The sequence below is a fragment of the Balaenoptera ricei genome, chromosome 9 (genome assembly GCF_028023285.1).
Source record: "Balaenoptera ricei isolate mBalRic1 chromosome 9, mBalRic1.hap2, whole genome shotgun sequence".
Taxonomy (NCBI): Eukaryota; Metazoa; Chordata; class Mammalia; order Artiodactyla; family Balaenopteridae; genus Balaenoptera; species Balaenoptera ricei.
The window spans coordinates 7,045,420-7,073,224 of NC_082647.1; the positions used below are offsets into that span (position 1 = coordinate 7,045,420).

At 57.9% G+C, this 27,805-nt stretch overlaps 1 protein-coding gene across 8 annotated transcripts; it reads right to left on the reverse strand.

Moving 5' to 3' along the window:
• Positions 1-1,536: 1,536 nt before the first annotated feature.
• On the reverse strand, positions 1,537-27,764 carry KRBA1 (KRAB-A domain containing 1). Of its 8 annotated transcripts, none has more exons than XM_059933117.1 (18): positions 27,576-27,764; positions 19,484-19,610; positions 18,956-19,075; positions 18,142-18,276; positions 17,328-17,480; positions 16,482-16,613; positions 16,092-16,274; positions 15,061-15,178; positions 14,227-14,462; positions 13,566-13,739; positions 12,971-13,144; positions 10,893-11,045; positions 10,162-10,344; positions 9,148-9,354; positions 8,929-9,060; positions 7,895-7,999; positions 7,213-7,458; positions 1,537-5,668 (listed from the first exon to the last, which is right to left on the reverse strand). In XM_059933117.1, the coding sequence occupies exons 1-18, from the start codon at positions 27,585-27,587 to the stop codon at positions 4,770-4,772; spliced, it is 3,489 nt and encodes a 1,162-aa protein (XP_059789100.1). In that variant the 5' UTR covers positions 27,588-27,764; the 3' UTR covers positions 1,537-4,769. The 8 variants fall into 8 exon arrangements, with proteins under 8 accessions (XP_059789100.1, XP_059789098.1, XP_059789101.1 ...); XM_059933115.1 differs by having other exon boundaries at positions 1,538-5,668; positions 14,227-14,439; positions 15,061-15,216; positions 17,328-17,477; XM_059933118.1 differs by having other exon boundaries at positions 1,538-5,668; positions 12,971-13,072; positions 14,227-14,439; positions 15,061-15,216.
• Positions 27,765-27,805: the final 41 nt, after the last annotated feature.

The window sequence follows — 27,805 nt, forward strand, 5'->3', positions numbered from 1 at the left end:
AGTTGTGGCTCACGGGCCTAGTTGCTCCACGGCATGTGGGATCTTCCCAGACCAGGGCTCGAACCCGTATCCCCTGCATTGGCAGGCAGACTCTCAACCACCGCACCACCAGGGAAGCCCTTTTTTTTTTTTTTTTAATTTATTTATTTTTGTCTGGGTCTTTGTTGCTGCCCCTGGGCTTTCTCTAGTTGCAGCCCACGGGGGCTAGTCTTCCTTGTGGTGCGTGGGCTTCTCATTGCGGTGGCTTCTCTTGTTGCAGAGCACGGGCTCCAGGCACTCAGGCTTCAGCAGTTGCAGCATGCGGGCTCAGTAGTTGTGGCGCACAGGCTTAGCTGCTCTGCGGCATGTGGGATCCTCCCGGACCAGGGCTCGAACCCGTGTTCCCTGCATTGGCAAGCGGACTCTTAACCACTGAGCCACGGGGGAAGCCCGCGATGTCCTTTCTCATCCCAGTTTACTTAGAGTATTTATGGATGTTGGCTCTTATCAGATGATCTTTATGCAGCTACTGAGATGATCTTTCTCCTTTATTATGATGATGTGTTACCACTAGTGATTTCCGAATGTCAAAACCATCTGTGAATCTCTGCAATAAAACCAACTCAGTCATGATGTTTTTTTCTTTTTATAAACTGCTGCACTGTTTGATAATACTTTAAGATTTTTGCTTCTTTGAGCATTTCTGGAGATTAGGCTGTGACTTTCTTCTCTTGTACTGTTCTTCTCAAGTTTTGGTTTCAGGGTTATGCTAGTCTCACAAATGAGTCAGAGTATTCTACATTTTTCTGTTCTTTGGAATACTTTGTGTATTACTGAAATTACCTTCTCCTTAAATGAGGTAGAATTTATCAGAGAAGACTTCTAGGTCTGTAGTTTTGTGGGCAGATGTTTGATCACCGATGCAATTTTTTCAATGTCATGGGACTAGTCAGGTTTTCTATTTCTTCTTGAGTCTGTTTTGTTAAGTTGTATTCTTGTGGGAGTCTGAGTTTTCAAATTTTTGGCAAAGTTTGATGTATCTTTTTATCTTCATACGGTCTGTAGCAGCATCTGTAGGGATGTCACCTTTTTCATTCCTGACATTGGTGATTTGTGCCTTCTTTTTTCAGTGATGAATCACACCACAAACCGGTCAAGTTTGTTAGGTTTGTTAAAACCACAATTTTTGGCTTTCTTGATTGTATCTATTATGCGTATGCTATTTCAGTAATTTCTACTCTTATGTTTACATGCCTTAACGTTTTGGGGGATTTCTTTTGTTGTCCTATTTGTACCTCCTTGTAAATTCTCAGCCTTTCTTTTTTTTTTTTTTGCACGCTCACTTATTCCTACCCATTTCTAAGCACTGATTTAGCTTTATCCTACAAGTTTTGATATGCCGTATTTTCTTATACTGCAGTTCAAAATATTTCTTACGATTTCTTCATTGACACACAGGCTATTTAGGAGCACAATTCTTATTTTATTTATGTATATGTATATGAATTTCTCATTTCTTGTTATTTGCTTCTAGCTTAAAAGCTAAAGTATGGTTAGAAAGCATATTCAGTGTAATTTGAATACTTTAAAATTTGTTTACACTTAGGGCGTAGTATAGGGTCAGTTTTTGTAAATGTTCTGTGTATGCCTGAAAAGAATGAATATTCTGTAGTCCTGTGGTGCAGTGTTCTAGATATTCATCAATCGAGCCAATTTTGTTAATTGGCTTGTTCAAATCTTCCATATCCTTCCTGATTTGGCCTATCAATTTCTTAAAAACCTATGCTAAAACTTCCCAAATACAGCTGTAAATTTGGATGTCTTCCCTTTTACTTCTTTAAATGTTGAGGCTAGTTGAGGAGAAAATGGAATGACTGAAAACAAACAAAACCCACAACACTGTCAGTACAAAAGGTGGCAGGAAAGCCGGGAACTCCCCACCACCGAGTGAGACAAACATAAGCACAAAATAAGATGCTATATTCAAATCTCAATGTATCAGCCATCATTTTGCACATAAATGGATTAAGGGCTCTGAGTAAAGGACAAAATTTGTCAGGCTGGATTAAAAGACAAAATCCGACCGTAGGCTGTTTACAGAAGCCACATATAAAACACAAGGACACAAGGTCTAGAGCAAGCCTGGTCTGCCCGTGCGCCGAGCTCCTTCCGCAGAGAGCGGTGACGTCGTGGGGCATCTCAGGCAGGCGACTGTGGCCCCCGCACCCCTTCACCTCCATGGCGGCCCCCCTTCTACTGGGCTGTGAAGAGCCCGCTCCGATGCGACAGGCTGAGGCGGGACCTTCCCACCTTCCTGCCTCACAGTGGCCTCGCGCTGGCGGGGCAGATGGGACGCCGCGGACCCTGACATGAGGGAGCTCCGTGGGAGCGAAGGTTCTCTGCCCCCATCTCCAGACCCCGGGAATTCCTGAGTTCCAAAGGCCCCTTGGTTTCTCCCACCAGAGTGACCCCATTTCCTCACGAAGTAGTTGGAGATGGATACGGGACCAAACTCCAAAACTGCACACAGATTGCTCACCAAATCAGAAATTCTAGAAGGCTTTTCAGTTAATAAAGGGTTTTGTCCACGTGGCAGGCAGTGGACCTGGGGGACGAATGTGGCTGCAGACCAAGGAGTGCCTCACCATTCATTTTATTACTCGTTTTCTACATTCTTGAGAAAGGACTTGCACTTTCCCACAGGGTCCAGGTGGGCCCGGAGCCCCCCGCCTGGGCCGCAGCCGCCGCGTGCTCCCCGCCAGCGGCAGCAGGAGGCCCGCGCAGCCCGGAGCTACCGCTCCTCCCGCCCTCTGGCCCGTGTGCTCCCTCGTGTGTTGACGTGCAGGCTGATATTCGGAAAGCCCACAAAACTGAACCTTCAAGGGTCACGCAGAGGAGGACAGTGTGCTCCGCCCCGTCCCCACTGAGAAGGGCGCGCAGAGGGGAGGCCGCCCAGGCGGATGGGCAGGTGGATGGGCGGAGGTCTCCTCCGCGGGGCCGGGGCCCCTCACTGGCAGCACCGACCCCCTCTCCCCGCCAGGCCGTCAGACCCTTCCTACTGGCTCTGAAACGGGCCCAGCGTCGCTCCTGCACAGCCTGGGAACGAGCTGGACTCATCTTCCTGAGTGGAAAGCCTAAGCCTAGAACTTTTCTGTTCCTTATTCTCCATCAAGTATGGCTAACCGTGAAGACTGTCTCTTACATCCTACTTACATGATCTGACGAACACTAGCTTCCGAGACAGTCATCTTGGGACTTACTCTAGTCCTGGAAATGTTCTAACACCCCTTCGATGGTCTGTCTGCCGGACACCCCGCCGCCAGCACGAGTGGCCTGCTCCTTCCACAGGGGCAGCAAGAAGCGCAGGCCAGGCGCGGCGTGTGTCCCCAAAGACCCTGATTTTAGGGACGCACTGGGTGCAGCAGCCACAAGGCCCCCCTTAAGCACCCATCGTGGCTACAGCCGCTCTGGACCCCGAGTCGGCTTGGGCCTCAGCGCTGCACCCAGGTTCCCTGACAGCACAGCTAACCACGCCACAGGGCCTTCCCGGACGACGTGTGTGCACAGACCGTCCCGAGGATTCCTCAAATCAAGTACGGACTCGGGTGGGGAAAGATCGGGAGAAAAGATCTGACCCTGGGGAGGGAAATGCGGCAGATGACATGCAGGCCGTTCCCCGTGCTACACCGAATGCCACCTGAGGGGTGGGGCCCAGGGCAGCCTGGTGGCCGCCGCGAAAGCAGATCTAGTGACCCCGGTCATGCCTTCTTCCCCCATGAGGAACCCAAGTTTAGCTCAGCCCCTCACGTGTGTTAGGGGTTGGAGTGTGCACTCCTCCCACCTGGTTCGTATATTGGAGTCCTAACCCCAGCACCACAGAACGTGATCTTAGCTGGAGGCAAGGTCTTTATAGAAGTAATTATGTTACAGTGAGGGCATGAGGATGGTGTCCTCAGACGAAAGGGACATTTGAGGCATGAATTCAGGAACAGCACCCTGTGAACACGAGGACGGTCACCGACCGGCCACGGAGAGGGGCCTCGAACAGCCTCAGAAGGAACCAACTGCCAACACCTCGACCTTGGACACCTGGCCTCCAGAGCCGTGGGGATATAAGCGTGTGTTGCTCAGGGCGCCCAGCCTGTGGTACTGTTACTGCGGCCCCAGGAAGACGACACCTGTGCTGCTCTTTCCCAGGGAGTCGTGTGTGAATTCCTCCCCCAGCCGCGGAGGGGGGTTGGGGGGCGGGGTAGGGGGGTTGCTGATTCTCTGGAGGTTCTGGGAGGGCAGGCTTGTCTCCAGTGCTGGTAACAACCCATCAGCCACGCCCTGGTGTGGCCCCTCTAGGCTCCTTTCTGTAGGAGCCATGGGCCTTTTCCTTAGCAACCAGGGTCGGTAATTTTAGAATCCACACAGGTATATCCCGCTTAGGCCAGGGGGCGGAGTTCTGCCCCAAACGAAAGCTAAGCCCCCATCCGCCAGGAAGAGGACAGCCACGGCTTCTCGGCTTCTCGGCGCTGAGGTCAGGACGGCAGGTGGGAAGAGGGGCTCTCCAGCGTGGCGCCCCCGCAGCGGCTCGCAGCGCCCCGGCAACGTGGCGTGCACGCGCGCGTACGCGTACCACCCCCTGCCGGCGCCGGCAGTTCCAGCGGGGAAGGGCCGGAGGGGAAGCGACATTTACACAAACCTGAGTCAAGAAAGCCAGAGGCGTGGCTGGGGAACGCACCTCCCTGAGCATCGGGCATCCTGGAGTCCGGGGCGGTCAGGCCAAGGGCACACTCCCGGCCCCCTCACAGTCCAGACACGGGGAAGGTTCGGCTGCAGGGGGCCGAGGGGGACGGCCGGCCCCCAGAAGAGGCGGCCAGGGGTGGGGCATCCTCGGCAGGACGCAGCCCAGTAAGACGGCGGCTAGGGGGCCCCCACCCGGGGTCCCTGTGCTCCCCACCCCACAGCTCCCCCTCAAGGGTTCTCTGGAGCCCCGCCAACAGGCAGCTCGGATCCTTGGGCCACTTTAGGGTCCTGGGCGGTGCCGCTGCTGCAGCCCGAGGCTCTGCTCCTGCACTGGCGGCCACCTGGGGGGGTGGGGCAGCAGGCAGTGAAGGGGGCGGGGGGCTCCGGTGGCCCTCCGGGCATCCGAGGGGGTGACACGCGGTCAGCACAGCGGGGCTGCTGCATGCCGAGGAGAGAGGCTGTGGGGAAAGGCCAGAGCTGGGCCCCGAAGCCTCTGCCAGGGGCACGTCCGGGGGCAGCTGAGGCACCAGGCGGGGCCTCGCGCTGGCCAGGCCTGGGGAGTCGCCGGCCCTGCAGCCTTCCACCTGGCCCCGCAAGATCTTCGGTCTCGGCCTGCGGGGGCCCTTGTGCCTCCAGTAGGGAGGGTGTCTGTGAGCAGGGCCACCAGTCCAGCGAGGGCCCCGGAGGAGGCCCTTCGGCCCCGGGCCCCGCGGGCGCCGCCTCAGCCGATCCACCTGGGTTCTCACGGCGGCCACTTCCTGAGCCAGGCCGGCCAGGGCCCCGGCCAGCCGATCCAGCTTCTCCGAGAGGGCGGCACCGAGGCTGCGGAGCTCGTGCTGCAGGGAACTCCCGCAGGGGCACGGTGGCCGCGGGGAGGCGCGCGGCAAAGCCCTAGGGATGGCGACTCCAGGGGGAGGCCCAGGCGGATCTCCGGGAAGGGGCCTCGGGTGGGTCCTGGCTGAAACCAGAGCGGTACGCGGGTGAGGGTCCTCGAAGCGTCAGGACCTTCTCTCCCCCCAGGGTCCCTTCAGCTAGTATCTCATCCTGCCCCGCTAAAGCCGGGCTTCAGCCGGGCTTCGGACGGGCAGGATCCTAGTGACTCAGGCTGGGGAATTATGGATGGCTGTTCCCCAGAATCACGGGCAGGATAAATCACAGACCGGGTCTCCATGGTAACCAAGCTCGCTTAGGACAGTGGCCTTCCCGCCTTCTAGGAAAAGGTGGGTTCTCTATGCCACCTTTGGGCCCTACTGGTGTCCCGAGTGCCTAACTCTGCCCTTGGGAGTCAGTGGGCAGGGCCTGGAGAAGCCGCAGAAGGCATGAGGCCAAGGCCGTGGGCAGCATCTGGAGAGGGCCCAGGAGGGCCAGTCCAGCCTGGGTCCCAGGTGTTTCTAGTGGGGTGACCAGGGGGCTGTATCAGCGCCCAGTGCTACTGGTCACCAGCAAACCACAAGCGTCCCCACCCCCTCCTGACCTGTACCCTCCCTTTTCAGAAGTTACAGACATAGGACTTTAAGTCTTAAGTTACTTTAAAAAAAAAATCACCTGCTCCTTCACCCTAAGTTCCCTTGGAACTGGTCTCCACCCGAGGCAAGCCTCATAAGGAAGCCCCGTTACCACCCGGAGCTGCAGGACAGACCTGCTCTCCGGCCACGTCTGAGTCCCCAGCCTGGCTCCGGCCCGCACTTCTCAGGACCCCAGAGCTTCAAACAGAAAAAGTGGAGACTGGAGCCCAAGGACCCAAACGATGCCCGGCCACGTGCTTCAGGAAGGATCTCGGCTAAGGGCCAGCGATAGTGCTGCTGGCCTAGGTGTCCTTCTACCCGAGGCGCAGCAGCGGGGCTGCCGGCCTCAGGCCAGCTCAGCGCTCCTGATAAAGCAGCGGCGCTGCAGGGACGCCAAGCCCCCGATATGACGGAGCCCCCCACTGCAGGCTTCAAGTGTGAGGATCTGGGTGCACGTCCCAGAGCGGACCAGGGACCGAGCCCTGCCCTCCCGAGGCCGGTCTCTGACGTGGTGTAGGGAAGAGCTTCCTCGGGGTCGGGTGACGCAGAACCACATCTCTGGGGACGCCCCCGCCAGGCCACTCACTACTGCGCCTGTTTCCCCCTCTGTCCTCTAAAGTCGCCTCAAACCCCGAACTTTGATTCTGGATCCATCTATTCTGGGGAAAGTCTCAATTTCTGTTTTGCCTCTAAAAAGGGTCTGCATACTTTTATGAAACAGCCAACTATTCCTGTAGGAAAACCCTGAAATGAAATAAGCAAGCTCAAGTGAGTTCAACGTGAGACTCTTCCTGCCTGTGACCCAAACGAGCCTGGAAGGCTGTTATGAAAAAGCCTTTCCCAGGCTGTGAGCCCGGGGGTCTGGCTGGCCCACCCTGCCACAGTGAGCTGAGCAGCAGGCAAAGAGGGTGGGTGGCCGTGCAGACGCTGAGCCCCCGCCAGCCCCGTGCTTGCAGGGCTCCCGACACTCGAGGGGGCGGGGAAGCCACCAGCTCACCTGTAACACCTGGGCTTCCGTCTCCGGGCCCCAGGCCCCTGGACTCTTCACCAGCCGTCGGATTCCAGGACAGGGGCCCGCAGGCTGACCCAGGAGGCTGGCAGGGCCCAGATCCCGACCTTTTCCCCAGCTGAGAGGCAGGGCAGGGACCCACAGCTGCCCCCGCAGGAAGGGCACAGAGCACTTGGGGTGTGGATACACATCGTTTTCCCAGAGCCACTCTGACCGGGGATATTTGGACACGACCTAAAAAAAAAACCAAAACAACCAAACTTTCAACTTTCAAATACTGGTTAAATGAGATACAAGAGGGATACACTCGGCTCATTAGGAAGCCCATCTCTGGGCACCAGGGCACACAGGACGAGGGTGGCCCGGATTACTTCCGGAGTCCTCTGCGGCTCCGGCATGATGCCTCTGGCTCTCCCAGTAGGTGGGGGCTGGAGAGCAGGTGGAGAGGGCCGTGGCTGCAGGTCCCACCCCCAGTGAGGCCCCTCCGGAGACCTGCTGGAGGCCCTGTGGGTCCACGCCTGGCCCCCTCTGCTGTTTTCCGACAGGTCCACGGGTGGTGAGGAATGTGGGTACAGCCGGGGCTTGCGCAGAGGCCAAGCGGTGGGCGGAGCTGCCGGCCTGAGTGCGGGGGGAGCCCCCTTCCCCGACCCTGCACCCCACCCATCCCTACCTCCTCCGGCGCTGCCCAGGGGGCCAGGCGGGCCCAGGCTCTCCAAGCACACTTCTGTCCAGGGCGGATGGGACCGGCCTCCCACCTTCTCTTCTGCTTTTCCTGCTGGGAGCGAACACTGGGTCAGGCTCGGACTGAGAACTGAGGAGGCCTGGAGTAGCAGGCAGCCGTTTCCAGCTTTCCCGACGGGACAACCGCTTAGTTCCCCAGGTGGAGGGATCTCACTTGTGACACTGTTTCTGTTTACTGCCAAAGCTACTGGCAACACAACCAGGTAAGGAAGCAGGCAGCCCCCCAGATGTGGGTGACCTAGATCAGTGACCACTTGACCCTACTTCTCCCTTCTTGGGCCCCAATTCCACGCTTATGCTTTAAATAAGCCAATAAAGAGTGAACCTGCCAAACCCTAGATACCCTACCCTCCACCCTAATAAAAACACAGTCAGGTCTGCGCACTCTCTCTCCCCCACACCTCGCCAGTGGGCGTGCCACGTAACCTCCATGACCTGCAAGTAATACATCCTGTGCCTCCAAGTTCCCTGATGGCTTCTGCCGAAGTGCGTCCTACAGCACACAACACTAGCTCCAGTGGGGCTCCAGTGTGTGGGGCTGGCCCGCTACGAGTAATACGAGCTGGGGTGAGGGCCCCAGGTGTTCCTAGCTGAGAGCTTCACTATCGATATACTGGGACCGACACAAAAGTATATACACACGTACATACGTTATTAAGTGTGTGTAATGTGCATATATTATATACACATATTAAAAAATATATATATATCTCTCTCTCAACTTTACCGTCAGGCTTTCCAATTAAACACACTCATTTAACACTCCTGGGGCCCCATGTGCCTCAATATCCCCGCCTTCTCTCTTGGACACAGCTGAGCCTACGGGGAACTCAAGCGTGACAAAAGTAGAGAACTTTCTGGCAAGAGTCAGGCAAAGTGATGGGTGGGACTCAGAGAACCCAGTCTCTGGACCCTTGGCCCTCCTGGGGGACATGCCCTCTTCTCAGGAGACCCCAGGCTCACCTGCACTGAGACCACGGTGGTCCCCGGTCTCGCCTCTTCTCCGGCCTTCACCAGGGCTGCTGCCAGCGCGAGGGCCGCCAGGGTGTGGGGAAGGAGGGCCAAGGCCCTTGCAGCTGGGAAGGCGGTCCCTCTCTGTCACAAACAAAGCCGGGGTCAGGGTGGTGCCTGCACCCTGGGGCGGGGCTCCCGGCTCTCCCCTCCTCTCCCCAACAAGCTCACCCTGCAGGAGGGGCTGCCAGAGCTCAGGCTCCAGCCGTGGGTCTTCTCCTTCCGAGCTGCTGGAGCTGGAGCTGGAGCTGGGGCTGGGGCTGGGGCTGGGGCCCGGGACAGGGTCGGCCAGGCAGGCGAAGCGCAAGGGCCCCCCGGGCAGAATCCCCTTCAGAGAGTTCTCCAGGCAGTGGAGTGGGGAGGGCTTGGTGGCTGGCCCTGGGCAAATGGCAATAAAGGAGCCCGCTGTCCATCAGCCCAATGCCAGGCAGGAAGGCCTCTGCCTCAGTCGGCGGGCTCGTGGAGCTGGTCCTTTTTCAGCTCAGCCCCGTACAAGCTCTGGTGGGCCCTGGACAGCTTCCTCTCTGGCCATGGGAGGTGGAGAGATGCAAAGCCAGAGCCTGGCCCGGCCGCCAGTCACTCTGGAAAGGCCGCCGGGGACCCTTCCAGAAGTCTCAAGACCCTGGAAGCCATGAGCAGTCTGGTTCCAGCCAGGCTCTGGGTCTTATAAGCCAGGCAGCCCCTCCTACTCGCACTCACTCAGGACCAGCAGCCTGAGGAGAGATTCAGTTCTGTCCACAGGAGGCCCTCCCAAACCAGCTCTTTCTTGCCTGGTGGGAGTATTAGAAATACTGTACTAATTCAAGTGAGTCAGACCCTACCAGCCTACTTTAGCAAGTCTAGGAAGGAACTCTGCTGTGAGTTCAACTACGCTGCAGCTGCAGCAGTACGACTCACGCCTCCACCCCCAGGCAACTAGTACAATAACGGAAGCAACCAGTCTTTCCCCCAGAGAAACCCAATGTCTGGATAAAAGCAGTGCTCTCCCCACTTCTTTTCAGCACACCTCGGGGTGCTCCAGACAGCAGTCTTTGGGAAATGTATACACACTCCAGCTGGCAGTCCAGAATGGGTGAGATAAGGAAGGAACAGAGGAATACAGAGGGAAGGGGAAATCTGTTCCCTCATCAAATGCTGTATCGGGAGGGAAACATGCCAGCAAGTCCCGGGGCAGAGGCAGCTCACCATCTGGGAGCCACGTCCACGGTCCTGGCCTGGCGGCCCTGGGGTCCTTGGGGCCTCGCTGGTGGCAGGCAGGGATGGTGCCAGAGGCAAGTGCCTGTGGGCTGGCCAGGCGGAGGCTCCTGGTGGGCACGTCACCCCCTCGCTGTCCCAGGTGGGCTGGCTCACAGGCCTGGCCCCTCAGTCCTGTTTCAATGAGAAGCCAAGAGGCCTGTCAGCCCGGGGGCCCCGTGTTGGCACCGAGGCCAGGAAGTCACTGGACAGAGAACAACTTCTGCCATGTTGGATTCTCGGGCTCACAAGCTCCTGGAGCGGGCCATACCACAGCCCTGCAGACGCTCCCGGGAGCCTCCCGAATCCTCCAGGATCTCCTTATGCCCCGACCCAGCTACCCAGACTCCCGGCAGCCCCACAGCTCAGCGGCTGTGCTGGACGCCAAGGCACGTGGGGCCGACAGCCAGGATACAGACACTCTGCGGCCAAGGCCCCGGCTCAGGCCCGGATTCGGAGCAGCAGCAGTGGGGCTGGGTGTCCCGTCCCGCCTCACCGCCGCCAAGCCTCTGCCCAGGCCGTTTCCAGGACATCATCTCATCTCAGGCCGGGATGGGGGCCCACCAGCTCTGGGGAGGCAGCGCCCAGGGCGGTCCCTGGCGCTGGCCTCCAGCTGCTCTGGAAGGCTGCCGCGGAACCTTCCAGAAGTCTCAAGATCCTTCAGACGCCGGGCAGCGCTTTACCTTCCATGCCTGCCGTCCAGTTCTTGGGCTCCACTCTCCATGGCCCCCTGTGCCCTGCTGAGAAGCAGGACCAGGTGGGCTGCGGCCCAGGTGCGGGTATCTCTCTGAGGCAGTTCTCCAGGCCCTGGAGCGGGGAGCTTCCCACGGGGCTTCCTGTGAAAACCCAACACTCGCGGTCTTGGCTGGTCAGAGCTCGGTCCTGTGAACCCCAGGAGCCTCGCCTGTGCCCTGTGTCCAGTGCAGCCAGAGCTACTGGAGGAGGCGCAGGGCCCGAGGCCGGTCACGCCAGCTCAGGGCACCCGGCGGGGGGTACCTGGCCCCAAACCCGTCACTCCTGACTCCCGGCGGCCCTGGGAGAGGCCTCCCCAGCTCGGCCGCCTACACAGAAACCGATCAGCGGGCTGTGGTGGGGGAGATGGGCCCTGAGGCTGGAACGTCGTCAGGCTGCCTTCGCTACTCAAAGAGGGAAAGGCCAAGGATGGAGCAGGTCAAGAAGGGCAACACTAATGCCTTTCAACTTGGGAAAAAAACAAATTGCCAAAATCATATTTCTAGTGACAGAGCTGTGGATACAATAGGAACTAGATGGACTGAAATTCTTTTTCTTTTTTTTTTTGGCTGTGCCATGCGGCATGTGGGATCTTAGTTCCCTGACCACTGACTGAACCCGCGCCCCCGGCAATGGAAGTGTGGAGTCCTAACCACTGGACCACCAGGGAAGTCCCTGGACGAAAATTCTAGAAAAGGCCCTTCCTGGGTCAGCTGTCCTCTCAGCCATGCTCTTTCCTGAAGGCGTTTGCTGATGCTGGGCCAGGCAGAGCAGGAGAAAAGAGAAACTGCCAGAGCTTCAGGCCGCCGTGAGGCTGGAATTGCAAAGTCACGAGAGGAACCCCACACACAGCTTTCCCCACAGACGCTGCTGAGTTCTGGGGCAACACGGGGAGCTGGGGAGCTGGGGAGCTGGGCTGGAAGCTTCTACAAGGCGGCGTGAGATCGCCTGCCGTTTGGGTGACTTAGGAAAACAGGTCTGTTGATAGAGGATGCTCGAGAAGGAATGTCCTGGTCCCGACCGCAGCCCACCGCGCAGCTGCGGGGAAGAGAGGAGGGGGCAGCACAGCGCTGAGGATGCCAAGACCAAACGTGGGAAGACGCCAAAGGGAAGCATGAAGACAGAAAGCACGGTGGAGAAGCGGCACGCAGGATGCTGGGCCACACGCAGCGTCCCCGGAAGTCACAGCAGCGGGTGGCTCAGCACCACAGGGCAGCAGAGGGGGGCAGACGCCACCCTTCCTCCGCACCCTTCCTCCGCACCCTTCCTCCGCAAGCTTCCGTAGCTTTTAAGCAAGACTGAACGATCTATTACCTACTAAGAGCTAAAAATTAAAAAGAAAATTCGGCTGCATGTTGGGAGGTAAAAGCCCCCCCACCAAGGGGCTGACCCGTGGCAGGTGCAGGGACCCAGGCCCAGGGACACCGGAGGCCCCAGGCCGGCCCGATGGCCCCAGCTGGGTGCAGCTCCAGGCCTTTCCACTGACAGTGGGTGAGGCCAAAACACAGAGGAGAGCCCTGGGGACCGGGTGTCCACGGACAAGGCAGACGGAGAGCACGGGGATTATTCAGGTGGAGAAAAAGGTCCAGTCCTGCAAGGTCCCAAAGAGGGGACAGCTCACACGGAGGCCTCCACGAGGAGGTACCCCGACGCGCAGCCGCCAAACACACCCTCTAAGGTGGTTTCACACAAACCTCACGACATTTTTCCTGAAGTTGGAAAGTCAGTGGATATGACAGACACTGACTTCTTCGTGGCTGGGATAAGGAAGAATTTGATGTTCAAGGAGATCTTTTTACTTTTTAAGACATCTTAGATGTCGTCCTGCCCCTTCTGAGCCAAGTCACTAAAAGAGACCCCCGTCCCCCAAAACAGGCCCTGCGTCTGCTCCCGCTGCGGCACCCCCGCTCTGCTGCCGGCACCGGGCACGATGGCCTGACTTGGTTGGGCCGGACACATGGCGGTGGGCAGGGGGGGGCCTCCCGTCCTTCCCCAGAATCCACTCCCAGCCTCAGGCCGGCCAGCTCACCTTTTCCAGGCCGATGCCCCTGGCTGCCCTCAGGGCTCTGGAAATCCAGGTCCCCGTCAACGCTGCTGGACGAAGAGAAGCTGGTGGGGGTGCCTTGGGAGCCTGCAGGGAGGACAGGGCTCTCTCTCGTGCAGCCCTGCAGGCCCAGAGCCGGAAGAGGCCCCAAGACCACCTCTGCGGGAAACAGCACAGCTGGCGTCACGCGAAAACCACAGGAGAAGAGGTCCCCTGGGCCCTGGGCTGTGGACGGGCACCCAGAGCTGCCCCAACGCCTCTCCCACTGGGATCTCCCCTTAGGTTAGGGCACTCGTGGCGCTGATTAAAATCCCGTAGCACGTTAACCCACATAAACCCAACCACTGGTCTTGTGAGCCTAGAGGGTAAGTGAACCTCTCAGTGGAGACAATGGGCAGAAGAGTTTAACTGGCTTCCACCAAATGCAGGGGCTGTTTGGGGGTAGGCATGAGAGGGGGCTGGGGGAGAAGGGCTGCACCCCTGAGGCCTGGGATGAGGAGGGGGGACCTGACGGTGTCCTTGGCATCCCCCGTTCTGCGCACAAGGACAAACGCCACGCCGAGCCCATGACGCAGTCTACCTTTGCTGTGTGATTCGAGGCGCTGCAGCTCGGGCCTCTGAGACCCAGGGTCTCCTGGCTGGGGGCTCCGGGACCAAGAGCTGGCCGGCGGCTGGGAAGGTAACGACCCACTCAGGGGGATGCCCCTCAGACAGGCCTCCAGGGCTTCCAGGGGTGAGCTCGAGGCGCTGCCGGCTGGGACAGGGGAGATGCCCCATCACCATCTCTGGCCCATTCCCCCGGCCCAGCCCCGGCTGGCTGCCTGGCCTGCCTTCCGCAGGGGTGGCGAGTCCTGTACCAGGCGTGGGAGCCTGCCAGGCAGGACGCCCTTCTGTGCGGGCTCTGATCTGCTTTCTGCTCCCCAATCGGGGGAAGCGACGCCAGCTGTACCCAGGCCCAGGGGCAGGGTTGGGAGAGCCACACGCAGGGGCCAGCTTCCCGACAGTTGGGAATTCTCTGCAAGACCACGGTCCTTACAATGGAAGGCTTCCTGGGCAAGGGCCTGGGTTAAGGAGGACGGGGATTAAGGGAAGGGATTAACTGCCTGAGAAGGACGGCCAGGTGGACGCCTCTCCGCCCAGGAGACAGGCAAGTGCCCCGGCCCCTGTGGGCTGGCAGAACCTTGTTGGGGGCGCTGAGAACCCCACCTGGGAAGACTCGAGCAGACAAGTCCAGGCCTCACCTCGAGCTGCAGAGCCCCAGCTGGGCACTCGGACCCAGGCGGTGCCTCCACTGTCCCCGGGGCTGCCCGCGGCAGAAGGGCCGTGGGTCCGCTTGCTGAGCTGACAGGATGCGGGCTCTGGGGGCCCCTGGGCCCAGCCGTCCTCCACCTTCACTGCAGAGAGCACGCTGCCAGCGCCAGGCCCGGGGGGAGGCGTCTGGAGGGGGCAGAGCCCTGTGGGAAGCCCCTCATGAGGCCTTCATAGCGTTAGGACGGGGCATCCAAGGCCCCCGGCCTCCACAGCCGTCTCAGCTCCAAGGTCGTCGCTGCTCAATCATCAGCAGACGGACCCAGTCCCACCCCCGCCTCCAGAGATTTCTGCTGAGGGGTGATGCCACGCAGCCCCCCCCAGTCAGCACCGAGCCAGGGTCCTGCCTTCAAGGGCAGCACGACCATCTCAGATCGACTTTCTCAGAGTTCTGGGACGCTGATGACCAGTGGTGAGCCCATGCGAACGTGACAAGAATCCCCTCGTCAAAATGATACCCGGCGTGTCTACTGCCTGGAGCTATGCCTCCTATTTTCCGTCTCTCTCCCTCCCAACCATCCCCTCCTTCCTTCTGGAACCCTCAGCTCCTACTGTAAGAGCCAATCTGGAATGTTACCGCATTGCTGCACCTCCTACATGCCTACGCCCTTTTACAGCATGATCCCCGACGTCTGGCTACTCCAACCGACACACTGATGTGTGCGCCCGGGTGTCTGGCTGTGGAGGGTCACCTACTGCTCTGCTTGGAGCGGAGAAAGGCAACGGTTGACGTCCAGGGGCGTCCCTGCCCAGCCAGTGGCCCTTACCTCCAGAATTCCTTTTCCAGGCCCCTGGGTCCTCCTGCAGCCGTGGGTCCCTTGCTCCTGAGGGGCTGGGTTGCTTGTCCCGGGCCTCTGGGATCTCCTTCAGACAGTTCAGCAGACCCTGGAGGGGACAATCCCCTGAGGCTGTCTCTGTCTTCACTACAGAAAAAAGGAACACATGTTCCCCCTGAATCGGTGACTTCAGTCTCGGTGACAAACCACCAAAAGAGGAATTCAGTTAAAAGGTCCAAGGCCAGAAATCTGGAGATGCAGGTCTTCTTATAACTCACTCAGCCTTGCACAGGCCACTGTCTTCTTAGTGCTTGGTTTAAAAATGCCTGTCTACACACCTCCCAGAACTGGATGGATGAAAGGAGGATGTGGAAATGCACCCTACGGGCAGAGCATATGGTGCTACTCTGAGTACAAACGAGGGAGGTGGGCGGGCTGGGTTGCTACTTGTAGATGGTTCTCTGGGCCCTGAACAGAACTTAACTTGAGGAGACCCAAGCTTTTTACACACACACACAGCGTGTACCTAAGCCTCACAACAGCCCTCTGAGGTGGGAACAATTATCCCCTTTTACAGACTGGAAACCAAGGCTCAAGGTCTTGAGGAGCCTCTCACAGTCTGCCCGGCTAACAGGCGTCAGGGTCCAGGGCTGGGGCTCCTGCCCCCACCACGTCACCCTGCTCCCCCAAGCCCACCGCAAGCATCCCACTTCGTGTCAACATGAAGTGACACTCGCTCATCATCTCCTCCTCAGGTGTCCCATATTAGGACGAGTAAAGAACCCAAAGAATCCAGGGCTAAGTCTATTTCTGAGTTTTCTTATAGCAGCTGACCAATGCTGTTCCCCTAAGACAGCCATCTGGCTCCAGAAATGTGACACTAATGATACGGGAACGGCCAAGTTGGCAATGATCCTTAGGGAGGATGCTATATTTATAGACAAGGATCTATCAAAGGGCAATTCGAGCTTTCTGCGGGCTCAGAAACCTTGGCGCGAGGAGACGGGTCCGCAGAGACTCACCTGCCCAGGGCGGGCTCCCAGGCCGCGGCTCTGCTCCGGTCAGCGGGGACGCACCCAGGCTGGGGACGGGCGGCAGTAAGGCCTGGGGCCGCTCGGGGTGCTGGGGCCCGGGCTCGAGGATTTCCTTCAGGCAGCTGATGAGGCCTTGCAAGGGGCTGTTCCCAGGAGAGGTTCCTGCGGCTCCTGCAAGGCCAGAACGCTCAGGGCAGCCCTGAATGCGGCAGCTGTGGGACCTTCAGGGGCCAGATTTCCCACCCGTGAGAATGGGGACGACGTCTGACCGCCACGTCGGGCTGTCGGGAGGCTGAGGTGGGAGCCACACGATGCCTCCCTTTTCCCACCTGCTCAGCTCCGGCGCAGGCCCCGCCCTCAGGAAAGCCAGCCCCTCACCTGCCCCCGTGGTCCCTCTCTCCTGAGTCCTGTGGCTCTTCCACCTGCCGGGGCTACAGGTGGGAGGGCTAGGCTCCTCGCTGGGGGCTCCTGGGCTTTCCTCCTCCACAGGCCTTGGCATGTCAGCAGCTTCTGTTGCAGGAGACAGGAAGGCCTCTCTAGCCCCAGCTCCTGACCCTGAGAAGTCACCCAGGATCTGGTCCCCCGAGAGGACAGGCCTCTCCAGGCTCTAAATCCCTGAGGGGCAGCCAAGTCCTGGGAACGTGGATTTGCGGCAGAGCCAGCTCCCGCGGGCTTGTTCCAGAGTCCATCCTGGGGAAGGCGGGGTCTCTCCCTGTTTCCTTCCGGTGTAAATGTAAACACAAGACTGTTCACTCCGGACCCTCCCCCAACCCCAGCCTCTGACTTTGGCTCAGCAGGTCATGCCCACAGCCTCAACACGCAGGCCCAAGCCTTGTACATATGTTTCTCAAAGCTGGGCACGTGGCAAAGGTGCCAGGTGACACCTGAAACTACAGGCTAAATGGGGTATGTTTTTCAGGAGTGCCAATTTTATGCCATATTAATTTGAAATGTTTCAGATAAAAACAGATATTCAGACAAATGTATAATTTGCAAAAATTGTAAAATAAAATGAGACCCAGAGAAATTCCAGTGGCCACCTTGCCCTCCCCGACGATTAACGCTGCCCTGGTGAGGAGCTCTGAGAGTCAGGTCCGGAGCCACAGGCACGCCGCACACAGCACCCCGCGAGTGGGGCCGAGCATCCCGCATCTTCGCCGGTCCACGGGCGGAGGCCCAGCGCTAGGCCTGCTCCCCGGGGCCCCCGTGCTGGGTCATACTCACTGATGGGGAGGGGGCTCCCCTGCCCCCTGGCTCTGGGCGGGCTGCTGGATGAGCCGCCGCTGGGCATGGCGGCCAGGCCAGGCCGGCCGACAGGTGTGTCTGGAAGGCAGCCGAGCAAGCCTCGGAGAGGGCAAGTGTCCCCCATCACAGCTGCTGTTGGGGGGCGGGACACTGGAATTAAGTCCGGCAGGAGGTAAAATGCCCCCACCATTGTCCCATCCTGGCCCTTCCCTGCCATGTTCCACTAACAATGACCAGGACGTCAGTAACCTCTGCCCTGTCATCCCTGGGCTCTGACACGTAGATTCACAGTCGAGGTCTTGTTCTGATAAGATCCTTCTCACCCGACCATCAGCTGAGCGGACTCAAAGGAACCCTACAGGCTGGGGCTGCTGGGAACAGACCCCTGAGGAGGTGAGAGTGCGTGGCGAGCAGAGCTCGGGGAAGGAGGGAGAGTCTGGTGAGGCGGGAAGAGTGCAGGCTGGGGGGGCCTGGCCACTCATCTACAGAACAGGGCCGGCCTCGCCCTCCACGCGGGGCACGCCACGACGGGGGCCCCAAGGGCATGGATGAAACCAGGTGGAGCCACTAGAGAAGAGTCAGAAGCTGCTGTCTCACCATGATCCACGGACTCTCAGAGGACAGGCACGCCACCCGGGTTCATGCAGTGGGGTGACTCCACCCAGGGCCGGGCAGGGGCTGGGCAGTGGGGCGACTCCACCCAGGGCCGGGCAGGGGCTGGGCAGGCGCACAGCGCTGCCCACAGCTTGAACTTGTCTGTGGGATGCAGAGGGACCGCCCGCTGTCGACTCACCCTCGGGGCTCGCCCCCTCCCCGTCCAGGCTGGCTCCTCCGCCCTCAGGGCTGACTTCCCCGAACAGGAACTCTGGGATCTCCTTCACCAGCTGCACCAGGGCGCTGAGGTGCAGGCTGTGCTGGGGGGCTCCTCCTGCCGAGAGGCCACAGGGAACCCCCCGCATTAGCTCGGCACTCATGCTGCTGCTTGCGGCGTCACGCTGCGTCTCATGTAATCCTCCCACCACGTGAGGGGCAACAAAGGAGAGACCCGTGTCCACAGACAAAGAGGACCTGGGCTCAGGGCAGGCAACCTGCCCATGGCACAGCCAGGAGCAGGACGCTGGGGACCACGGGTAACTGAGCTCCTGTCGCTCGTTCCCTGTTACTCCTCCGAGGGGACCGCCAAGGAGGGCTGCCTCCCCGTGCCCTGCCACTATCTGGGCCCCTGCCTTTCCTGGCACCCCCTGGACCACATCCACCGCCCAAAGTCTCTGGACCTTCAGGGGCTGCAGGCTGGCTCTGCACGGGTGGTGGCGGGAAGGGGGCCTAAGGGGGGACAACTCTCCAAGGGTGACCCCAGCTTTCTTCTGAGCACTTCATGCGATGGGCAACAGTGTACCAGGCTCCCGGCCCAGAGGGGTGAGGGGTGAAAGGTCACGGAGGGGTCGGTGTGGCGAGGTGGGGAGGGTTGAGGTCCCAGCGTCCCGGAAGGAACGGAGCCAGGGGCTGAGGACACGTGGGAAGGACACGAGTGAGTCCACCTGGGCCTAGCCTACCCAGGAGGACCAGGACCCCAAAAGGGCCTGCCCTCGCCTGCCAAGATTACTCACCCAGGGGCCCTCCTCCCCGAGGAGGCTCCGGCCCATCACCAGCACAGCTCCCGCCCCCCGTGGCTCCTCCAGGCTCCGAGGGAGACAGGAAGGCAGAGAGGGGCAGCAGCTCCACTGTCCCTGGGGAGGAAAAGAGGGACAGTCCCCCGGGAGCGGAAGCCGCCCTCCGCCCTCCCACACGCGATCACGCCAGCAGCCCAGGCACCTGCAGTCCACGCACCTGTGCACGTGTGTGTCCGTATGACCGCCCAAACCCCAGGGCCCGTCAGAACCTCGGGGACCAGTGCTGTTTCGCCAGTTTTTTAGGGCCCCCACTGAATCACACCCAGCACCCTAGTACAGTCCACAGAAACAAGAGCATAAAAGACCCGCGAGGCCCCCAGCTCGGCGCAAGGCTCTCGACGCCACCTCATTGTGTAAACAAAGCCCAAGGCCCGGTGGGTCCCGGGGTCCAGAGCGACTCAGGGCCCGCGTGGTGCTGACCCGGCCTCCCGTCCACCCGTCAGCCAGCTCCTGCCTGCTCCTCACCCAGGGAGGCCAGCGTCTCGTAGTTCTCCCGCATCACGTCCAGGTAGAGCGCCCTCTGCCCCTCCCCCAGCAGCCGCCACTCGTCCTCGGAGAACCGCACGGCCAGGTCCTGGAAGGCCATGGACACCTGTGGGCACAGTCTCAGGGGAGTTGGCTGGTTCCCTCCCAGCAAGGCCAGCCTAGTCACCCTCAGCTTGGTGACGCAGCCTGTGGCTCCAGCTGGACACCAGAGACGGGGGAGCAGTGACAGAGAGCATGGGGAGGGCGCCTGACACATGGGAACGGGCCAAGGGGCAATGGGAATCTGCTCAAGAGACAGTGACGGGGGTCAACTGTGTCCCCCAAAAGATACGCCGACGTCTTCACTCCAGTACCTGAGAATGTGGCCTTATTTGAAAATAGGGTTGCTGCAGATGTAATTAGTTAAGATGAGGTCATAATGGAATAAGGCAGGTCCTTAATCCAATATGACTGGTGTCCTTAAAAGAAGAGGAACAGAGACAGACCCACAGGCAGGAAAAGTCCATGTGACAATGGAGACAGAGGTTGGAGTGATGCAGCCACAAGCCAAGGAATGCCCAGGGCCACCAGAAGCTGGAAGAGGTGAGGCAGGATCCTCCCACAGAGCCTTTGGAGCAGGCTTCATAAGATTAAAGTCATTAAATCTTAAATCTTAAAGTCATTAAATAGTCATTAAGTGGGCTTTAAAATGCCCGCAAGACCCTAGAAGATGACCAGCATCTAGTAGGCATGAATTTTAAATTACAGCAAAAATTAACTTCATGCAAACTTAAGCACAAAGTTTATATTTATATTAAGCAGAATATAAATTACGGGAAGGGTCCTTCTGGCTTAGGAACAAATGCTAAACTATTTATCTGTAAGAAAAAAATTATTAAATAAAATGAAGACACTCCTAATAAAGCAAAGACAATCTACTGCCTTGTTTCATCAACTCAAGTCAGTGATTTTAAAAACCATCGCTGCGGGACTTCCCTGGTGGCTCAGTGGTTGAGAGTCTGCCTGCCAATGCAGGGGACACGGGTTCGAGAGCCCTGGTCTGGGAAGATCCCACATGCCGCGGAGCAAGTGGGCCCGTGAGCCACAACTACTGAGCCTGCGCGTCTGGAGCCCCTGCTCCGCAACGAGAGAGGCCGCGATAGTGAGCGGCCCGCGCACTGCGATGAAGAGTGGCCCCCGCTCGCCGCAACCAGAGAAAGCCCTCGCACAGAAACGAAGACCCAACACAGCCAAAAATAAATAAATAAATAAATAAATTTAAAAAAGAAAAGATGACTACTATCTTTAAAAAAAAAAAAAAAAAATCCGCCTGCCAACACAGGGGACACAAGTTTGAGCCCTGGTCCAGGAAGATGCCACATACCGTGGAGCAACTAAGCCCGTGCGCCACAACTACTGAGCTTGTGCTCTAGAGCCCGCGAGCCACAACTACAGAAGCCCACGCGCCACAACTACTGAAGCCCACGCGCCTAGAGTCCGTGCTCCGCAACAAGAGAAGCCACCGCAATGAGAAGCCTGCACACTGCAGCGAGAGTAGCCCCCGCTCACCACAACTAGAGAAAGCCCGCACGCAGCAATGAAGACCTAACATGGCCATAAATAAATAAATAAATTTAAAAACCGTCACCACTACCAACCGTGGCCTTGTCATTGTCACCAACGGCATCTGCTCCCTACTCTGCCTGTCTCCCGCTGACCACTGGCACCACGAGGACACACCCGGCTGGAGGCAGCCTCTCCACGGGCTACCTGCCTTTGGTCCAGAGTCTGAAGGCCCACAAGTGGTCAGACACCGCAGTCTCTTCCTCCTCGGCCCCCTGTGCATTCTGACCACCGGACAGCCGCTCAGCAGGCCAGCGGGCTCTCCTGAACTAACCTCTGCCCCTCTGGCCGGGTATGGGCACCTCCTCTCGGGAATACGCTCAGACGCCCTCCGAAACATCTCTCAAAGAGCCACCCCCATCTCTTCCTGGCCTTCTGGACAGATAGATCGTAGCCGACGTTCAGGTCCGTATGGAAGAGCAGGCCTGACACTGCCGTCCCGAGAAAGGCTTGCCTGCGAGGCTGGCCTGAGGCTGGTGTTGGGGAACTTGGATTTTGGGAGGTTCCCACGGTTTCCTGACTGATAAGGATGGGTTGCTGGGCCCAGACTGTTTGTACAAACAGTGTGGTTTATGCTGAACACTGCTTTCCTTCTGGGACTCTGGGATTTCAGTACATGCCAGGAGAAGGGTGCCTACGTGGCCTGCCCCCAGTGAAGACCCTGGGTGCTGAGTCTCTAGTGAGCTTCCCTGGGAGAGAATATTTCACACCGGTTGTCACAACTCATGGCTGGAAGAACTGAGTACGACCTGTGCGACTCCACCAGGAGAGGACGCCGAAGCGTCTCCTGCTCCCTCGGGACTCTGCCCCCGTGCCTTTCCCCTCGGCCGATCGTGACTGTGTCCTCTGGCTGTAATGAATCACATAGTTGTGAATACAACTATACGACGGGTCCCGGGAGTCCTCCTAGCAAATCACTGACCCTGGGGTGATCTCAGGGACCCCGACACAGGGCCCCATTGCACTTCCCAACAGGACACGAGCACTGTGAGGGCCCAGAGGGTGTCCCCCCGGCACATCTGGCAGGGAGGCCTCACGACCCAGTCTGGCCCTAGCTTTGCAGCCTCGTCCCCCGCGGCTTCCACTCGCGCCTCGCTCCTGGCATGCACGGTCCCCCGCCTCGCTCTGCCCTCCGTTCGTCTCTGCTCCTCTTCTTCCTTCTCTCCCTCCCGGAGTCCGAATCCCAGCCAGCCTCGGGAACCCTGGGGCTGGTGGAGCAGGGAGACACTTTGGCTAGGGAGTCCCTGTCTGCTCTGCGGACCGTGATGGCATAAAATTTGTTCTTAAGGCAGAACAAGGAAGCTTAAGCGTAACATTCTCCCTGCCGGTACTGGGCCCCCCTAACGTGCAATGGGCGTCTACATCGTACATCTACATCATACGTTAAGCAGACCTCCTCAAAGGCAGGACTGTCTGCTCAACCATAAAGATCAATGCGTTTTTTCCTTCTTCATTCTTTTCCTAATTCTGTATGGGGTCATGGTGACCTACTGTACGTGTAGATCTGGGCTGTGTACCTTTGGTGAACTTTATGTAAAATGTCAGTGTGTCATTCTGACAAATGATCCTTTGTCTCTAGAGTGTACATAACTGTGCCTTCGACCTCTAACAAGTGCAACAGTCCGCAGAGTTTTCTGAAAGACTGTCTCCCGGGTTATAATCCTCAGGTTGGCGTGAATAAAATTCTCTATTTCTCCTTTAGATCGACTACTGGTTAATATTTTGTCAATGTTCGGGAGGCTCAGACTTGTCTCGACAGGCCCAGGGGCTGAATGGCCACAAACACTGCCAGTGGGCTGGGTGCACACGTTTACAGACGCTGTTGTGATGAACACATGTGTGTCCTTTAAAGGTAATACTGAATTTATTTTAAAATACATGGAAAGGCTAAGTTCTAATGTACTAAGTTTTCAACATTAAGAAAGAGGGTCACAGAATCAAAAAGGTTGGAACACCTATCGGTAGTCCCACTCTCTCACCACCACAGCCAAGGAAAAGTGGGGAGGGGGCAGGAGAGGGTCAAGGAGTTACAATTACTTCACTCTCTTTTCCCTTAGGCACTCAAATACGTGTTAAACTCCCACTACGACCAATGCGCTAGAGAAGAGTAAGTGTCCCCAGAACCTGGAAACGAGTCAAACCAAGCCCTGGGGGAAAGATCAGCCACCTGGAGGGGGCCCAGCGATGGCAGGGAGTTTGGAAGCCCCAGGTCCTGGCCTTTGGACCTGTCAGGGAGGCTGGAGGGCAGGCGGAGGGGCTGGAACCAGGTCACTGCTGCCCGAAGGGAGAGGCACCAACACTGCGGCACTGTCACCATGGACCACGCCTAGAGAAGGGCACCGGGGGCTCCAGAATCTGTCTGGGCTTCCTGGCCTTGCCCAGGTGGCAAGAGTCTCTGTCCTGCACCGCAGGGCTCTTCCTAAGGGAGACGGATGCTTCAGGTCATCCACGATGCCAGCTTATCCAGCAAACCTCTGTGCTCGGACTCCGTTAACCCTGGGCTTCCCATGCAGATCTCACGTTAGGTGGTCAAACACTTAATCGGCCACCATATAGTTCCAGTTTTGATTGTCAGCTCTATTTTTCACCGTAAGTTAAGGAACTGGCATATTCTGATTTATCTCTCTGTCCTTTGTGAGTCTGGTTAGTGTACATTGATCCCCCTGAGAACTATAAGGTGGGGGGGGATGCACCGACCGACACCAGGCTCTGCAGCTGCAAAACAAAAATGCCACCCAAAACACACGCCCATTTTATAGGAGGCCGGTAAGGAGAGCCAAGGTGGGCTTCCAGGCTACGTCTTCTCCACCTCCTGGCAGCTCCACGCAGGGCTGGCTCTGCAGGTCCCTTAGCTCAAGGGAAGAACACGCTGATCCCAGCTACCGAGCTGCAGAGGGCCCGCCTTTCTAATGAGGCCCCTCCCCCGGCCCTCTCTAGGGGACACCAGCCACGCTGAGAACGGACACGGCCTCAACACCTCCTTATCTGGAGACGAGAGCTGGGGTCGTGGCACCTTCTCTGCCTGTACACTTTCCCCAACACGCCACATTTTATATGTGGACCAGGTGCGCGAGACCCCAGCCAGCCTCTCAGCTCCATCCATCTCTGTCCCTCCCTCTAACACCCACTCGGATGCTAAGTGAGAAGTCACACACAGGGGGCCTAAACACCAGCGGAGGGGCGATCCCTACACACTTCCGAGCACTTCAGGTCTCTCGCTTGGTTGACAGGACGGCCCTACGCGGGCAGCTGCTCAGGCACTTTATCCTGGGCTTGGGGCGAAGGTTCCAAAGCACGGAGGGGTGATGCAGCATGAGCAGGCAGACAGCCAGGGGCCAAGTCGAGGACCCTAGACTGTGCTTGACTGTGACTATAACCTATCAGAAGATCAGTAAACCTTAACAAACCAAGCATCAAACATCCACTTTTATTTTTTTTGGCCACGCCTTGCGGCATGCGGGATCTTAGTTTCCAGACCAGGGATCGAACCCACGTCCCCTGCATTGGAAGCACAGAGTCTTAACCACTGGACTGCCAGGGAAGTCCCAAACATCCACTTTTTAGAAAATCATTATTACCCAGTACAGTTTGTAGTGATAGATTATGGGAGTATCTGTAACAAACAAATTCTCATTCTCAGTAACCTCTTAATAAAAGCTGAACTTTTAACAAGATTTTCAAGGGGGTGATGGAGGGGAGGGGTAGGGTCTTGGGTAAAAATAAATGATCCTGTAGCCACTGATAATGGCAGAGTCCAAATGGCATGGCGCTGGCTGGAGCAGGAAGTGGGGAGAGTAAGGCAGCAGAGCCAAGTGGCAGTTCTGTTGCAGAGCTAGTTCAAGTCAGCAGACAGCTTCTCTGTTTGTCAAACTGGGTGAAAAATACTCTGTGTCCTTATCTTCTCCCATCAGAAGCTATTTACTACCTAACATCTGAAAAAACAGAAGGGCTTTTAGGTTCAAATGACTTACTTCCGAATTTCCTTTTAATTAGGACTGATTTTCTCACCTCATCTTAGATCTACTAAATCATGATTATGTTTAGTGCTTTCAGAGCCCAGAAATTGACATTTTCAAGCTTCCCAGATGATTCTGACACATTCTAAGTTTAGAATCACAGGGCCAGGGGAGAGCTGCCGTCCAGTCACGGCCAGAGACTGGGCAGAACCTGCCCGGCCTACTCGGGTGAACGGGACCCTCTCCTCCCGCCAGGGGCCAGCTGTCCACCGTAGCATGTCTGTGAACTAGAAATCACCGACAACTGCTGTACACCTTTAAGGCACAGTGAACACTTAGTGCCAACTTCCACTCACAACAGGGGGGGTTCTTCAATTTCTACTTGAACACCTATAGCAACAGAGGGCTCACCACAGTCCCATTGGTGGCCTGATCTGTCAGTTAAGAAGTTCTGGAACACGAACGGGCAGAGTGTGGGGCTTTGGGCTTGACCTCAGGAGCCAGGCTGCTGGAATTCCAATCCCTGCTTTGCTTCATATTAGCTAAGGGCTCAGCAAACTCGTCTATAAAACGGGGATCAAAACAACCTCTCTCGGGACTTCCCTGGTGGCGCAGTGGATAGGACTCCGTGCTCCCAATGCAGGGGGACCGGGTTCGATCCCTGGTTGGGGAACTAGATCCCACATGCATGCTGCAACTGGGAGTTCGCATGCCACAACTAAGGAGCCCGCCTGCTGCAACTAAGACCCGGCGCAACCAAATAAATAAATAAATAAATATTAAAGGAAAAAAAAAACCTCTCTCATAGGGATGTTGTGAAGATTAAGTGAATTAACATAGCAAAAGTGCCTGGAACAAATGCTGGGACGTGATAAGTGCTACGATTCCTATTCTTACAGCCGAATCTGTCTGCCTAACGTCCATCTGTAGGTCACAGCCGGCCACCTCCAGCTACAGAGTGGGCTCTTACACACACCATTCCTGACCTTGAGTGCCTCTTTATCTCCTGGCTAAATATACCAGCTCTTTTAGACATCTGGAAGAGATGGTTTCCAGGCCATTCATCACCTCAGCCAAAAGATAAACTCTTGTATGACAGAATTCTTATAAAACGTGAACGGGAATTGATCGTGGCCAGGGGAGGTGGTTCCATCAGTAGTCTCCCCCTACCCAGAAAAAGCAGAGGAAGAGAGAGAGAGAGTGTGTGTGTGTGTGTGTGTGTGCGCGCGCGCGTGCACGTGCATGGAAGAGGGAGGGGGCAAGCATGATGTGCAAACACTCAGGCCACAGACACGGCCTTCAGGTCCTTCTCAGCGCAAACCCGCTCTCCCAGCATGTTTCAGGCTCAGACTCGGGCTTCCAGATCAGATCCCGAACCCTGCTGCCCCCACCTGCGGGCTGTGCTCCCACGCCCGAGCATCTGGCAGTCACGCTGGACAGGAAGACAGGAGACTGACCCTGTCCCTCTCCCTCTGTGACCTACCACTCCTCAAGGCCACTCCTGGGCACCTTCTCCGTGAAGCTACACAGTGGGAGGACACACTCCAGAACATGAGATCTAAAAGCTCCAACCCCTCACTGTATAGAAGAGGAAACTATGGTACGAGGAGGCCTGAGCACGGGGCCAGCGGGCATATCTGAGCTGGGGTGTCCGTGGGCTCCCTAACTACACGGCCAGATCTGCAGAGGGGACTGCCCTTGTTCCCACAGCATCCAAACTGCTTGGCTTCTCCCTTTCTCCCAGGAGCTTGTGGGGCATTCATGTTGCCAAGGTCCTGGCACACTGCTGCTCTGCCTGGCCACAGACTGCCCCAGCCACTCTCCCAACACCACCACCCCCTCCCCCGCCCTCAAGCCATGGAGCCCACGGTTGTCTGAGGTTGGCCCAAGCTCATGAGCCACCACAGTTACAGAGCTGGCCCCAGAGGCCCACCCAGCAGAACGTGCAGCAACTCCCCTTCGGTACCATCAGGCTTCCTAGCACCTTCACACAACTTGCCCAAACTGGTCCCAGGCTATGACAGATGGGGCTCTCCCTCCACCTCTCGGACCTACGCATCTCACCTAATGGATAAAACCTGGTACCTTGTTCTATGCCCTCCCCCCCGCCCAGAGTCCAGGATCCTACCAAGAATGAAAGTGAACAGATTTACTCATTCTCCTTAGGCCTTCGTGCCCATCGCTCCCAGTATAATTTATCATTAAAAGCCAAGAAGAGACGGTGATGCTTAACCCAAAGGAACGAGTTTCCAAAGGTGGAGAGAGACTCCAAGAATGCGTACACTGCGGGGCGGGGAGAAGGGAGGGGGGCGTCCGGGGACCTGGACTTCTCCGCACCAAATCCTGCGCACCAGCACTCCCCCCACGCCCGGCCAAAGTTGGAGGGTCCCAGGCTCGCCCCCGCCCTCCAGGCACGCACAGCGCCGCGCGGAGCAGACCCGCCGCGGCGTCCGTCTGTTCTCGCCGGCTGGTGGCGGGGTCCCGGCTCGCGGCGCCGTCCGCGCTAGCCTTACCTGGCGCGCCATCCCGGACTCAGCCTCCGCTCCTGGCTTCCGGCACGGCCGGGGGCACCCGCTCCCCGCCCACAGGCTGCGCCGCGACCCTCGGCGGCGGCAGCGACCTAGGGCAGCGCAGGAGGAAACCGGGCCGAGCGCGCAGGCCGTTGAGGAGGGGCGGGGGTGGGGCGTCGCATCCCAAGAGAGGGGGACCAGCTTCCGCGGCCCTCCGGGCGCAGGCGCGAACT

Coding starts and splice junctions, on each gene's coding strand:
- KRBA1 (XM_059933114.1), bottom strand. Junction 16,275..16,481: donor GAGAGGGACCACGGGGGCAG/GTGAGGGGCTGG, acceptor CTGGCCTTGCAG/GAGCCGCAGGAACCTCTCCT. Junction 7,459..7,894: donor CCTGGGCAGCGCCGGAGGAG/GTAGGGATGGGT, acceptor TTTTTTTTTTAG/GTCGTGTCCAAATATCCCCG.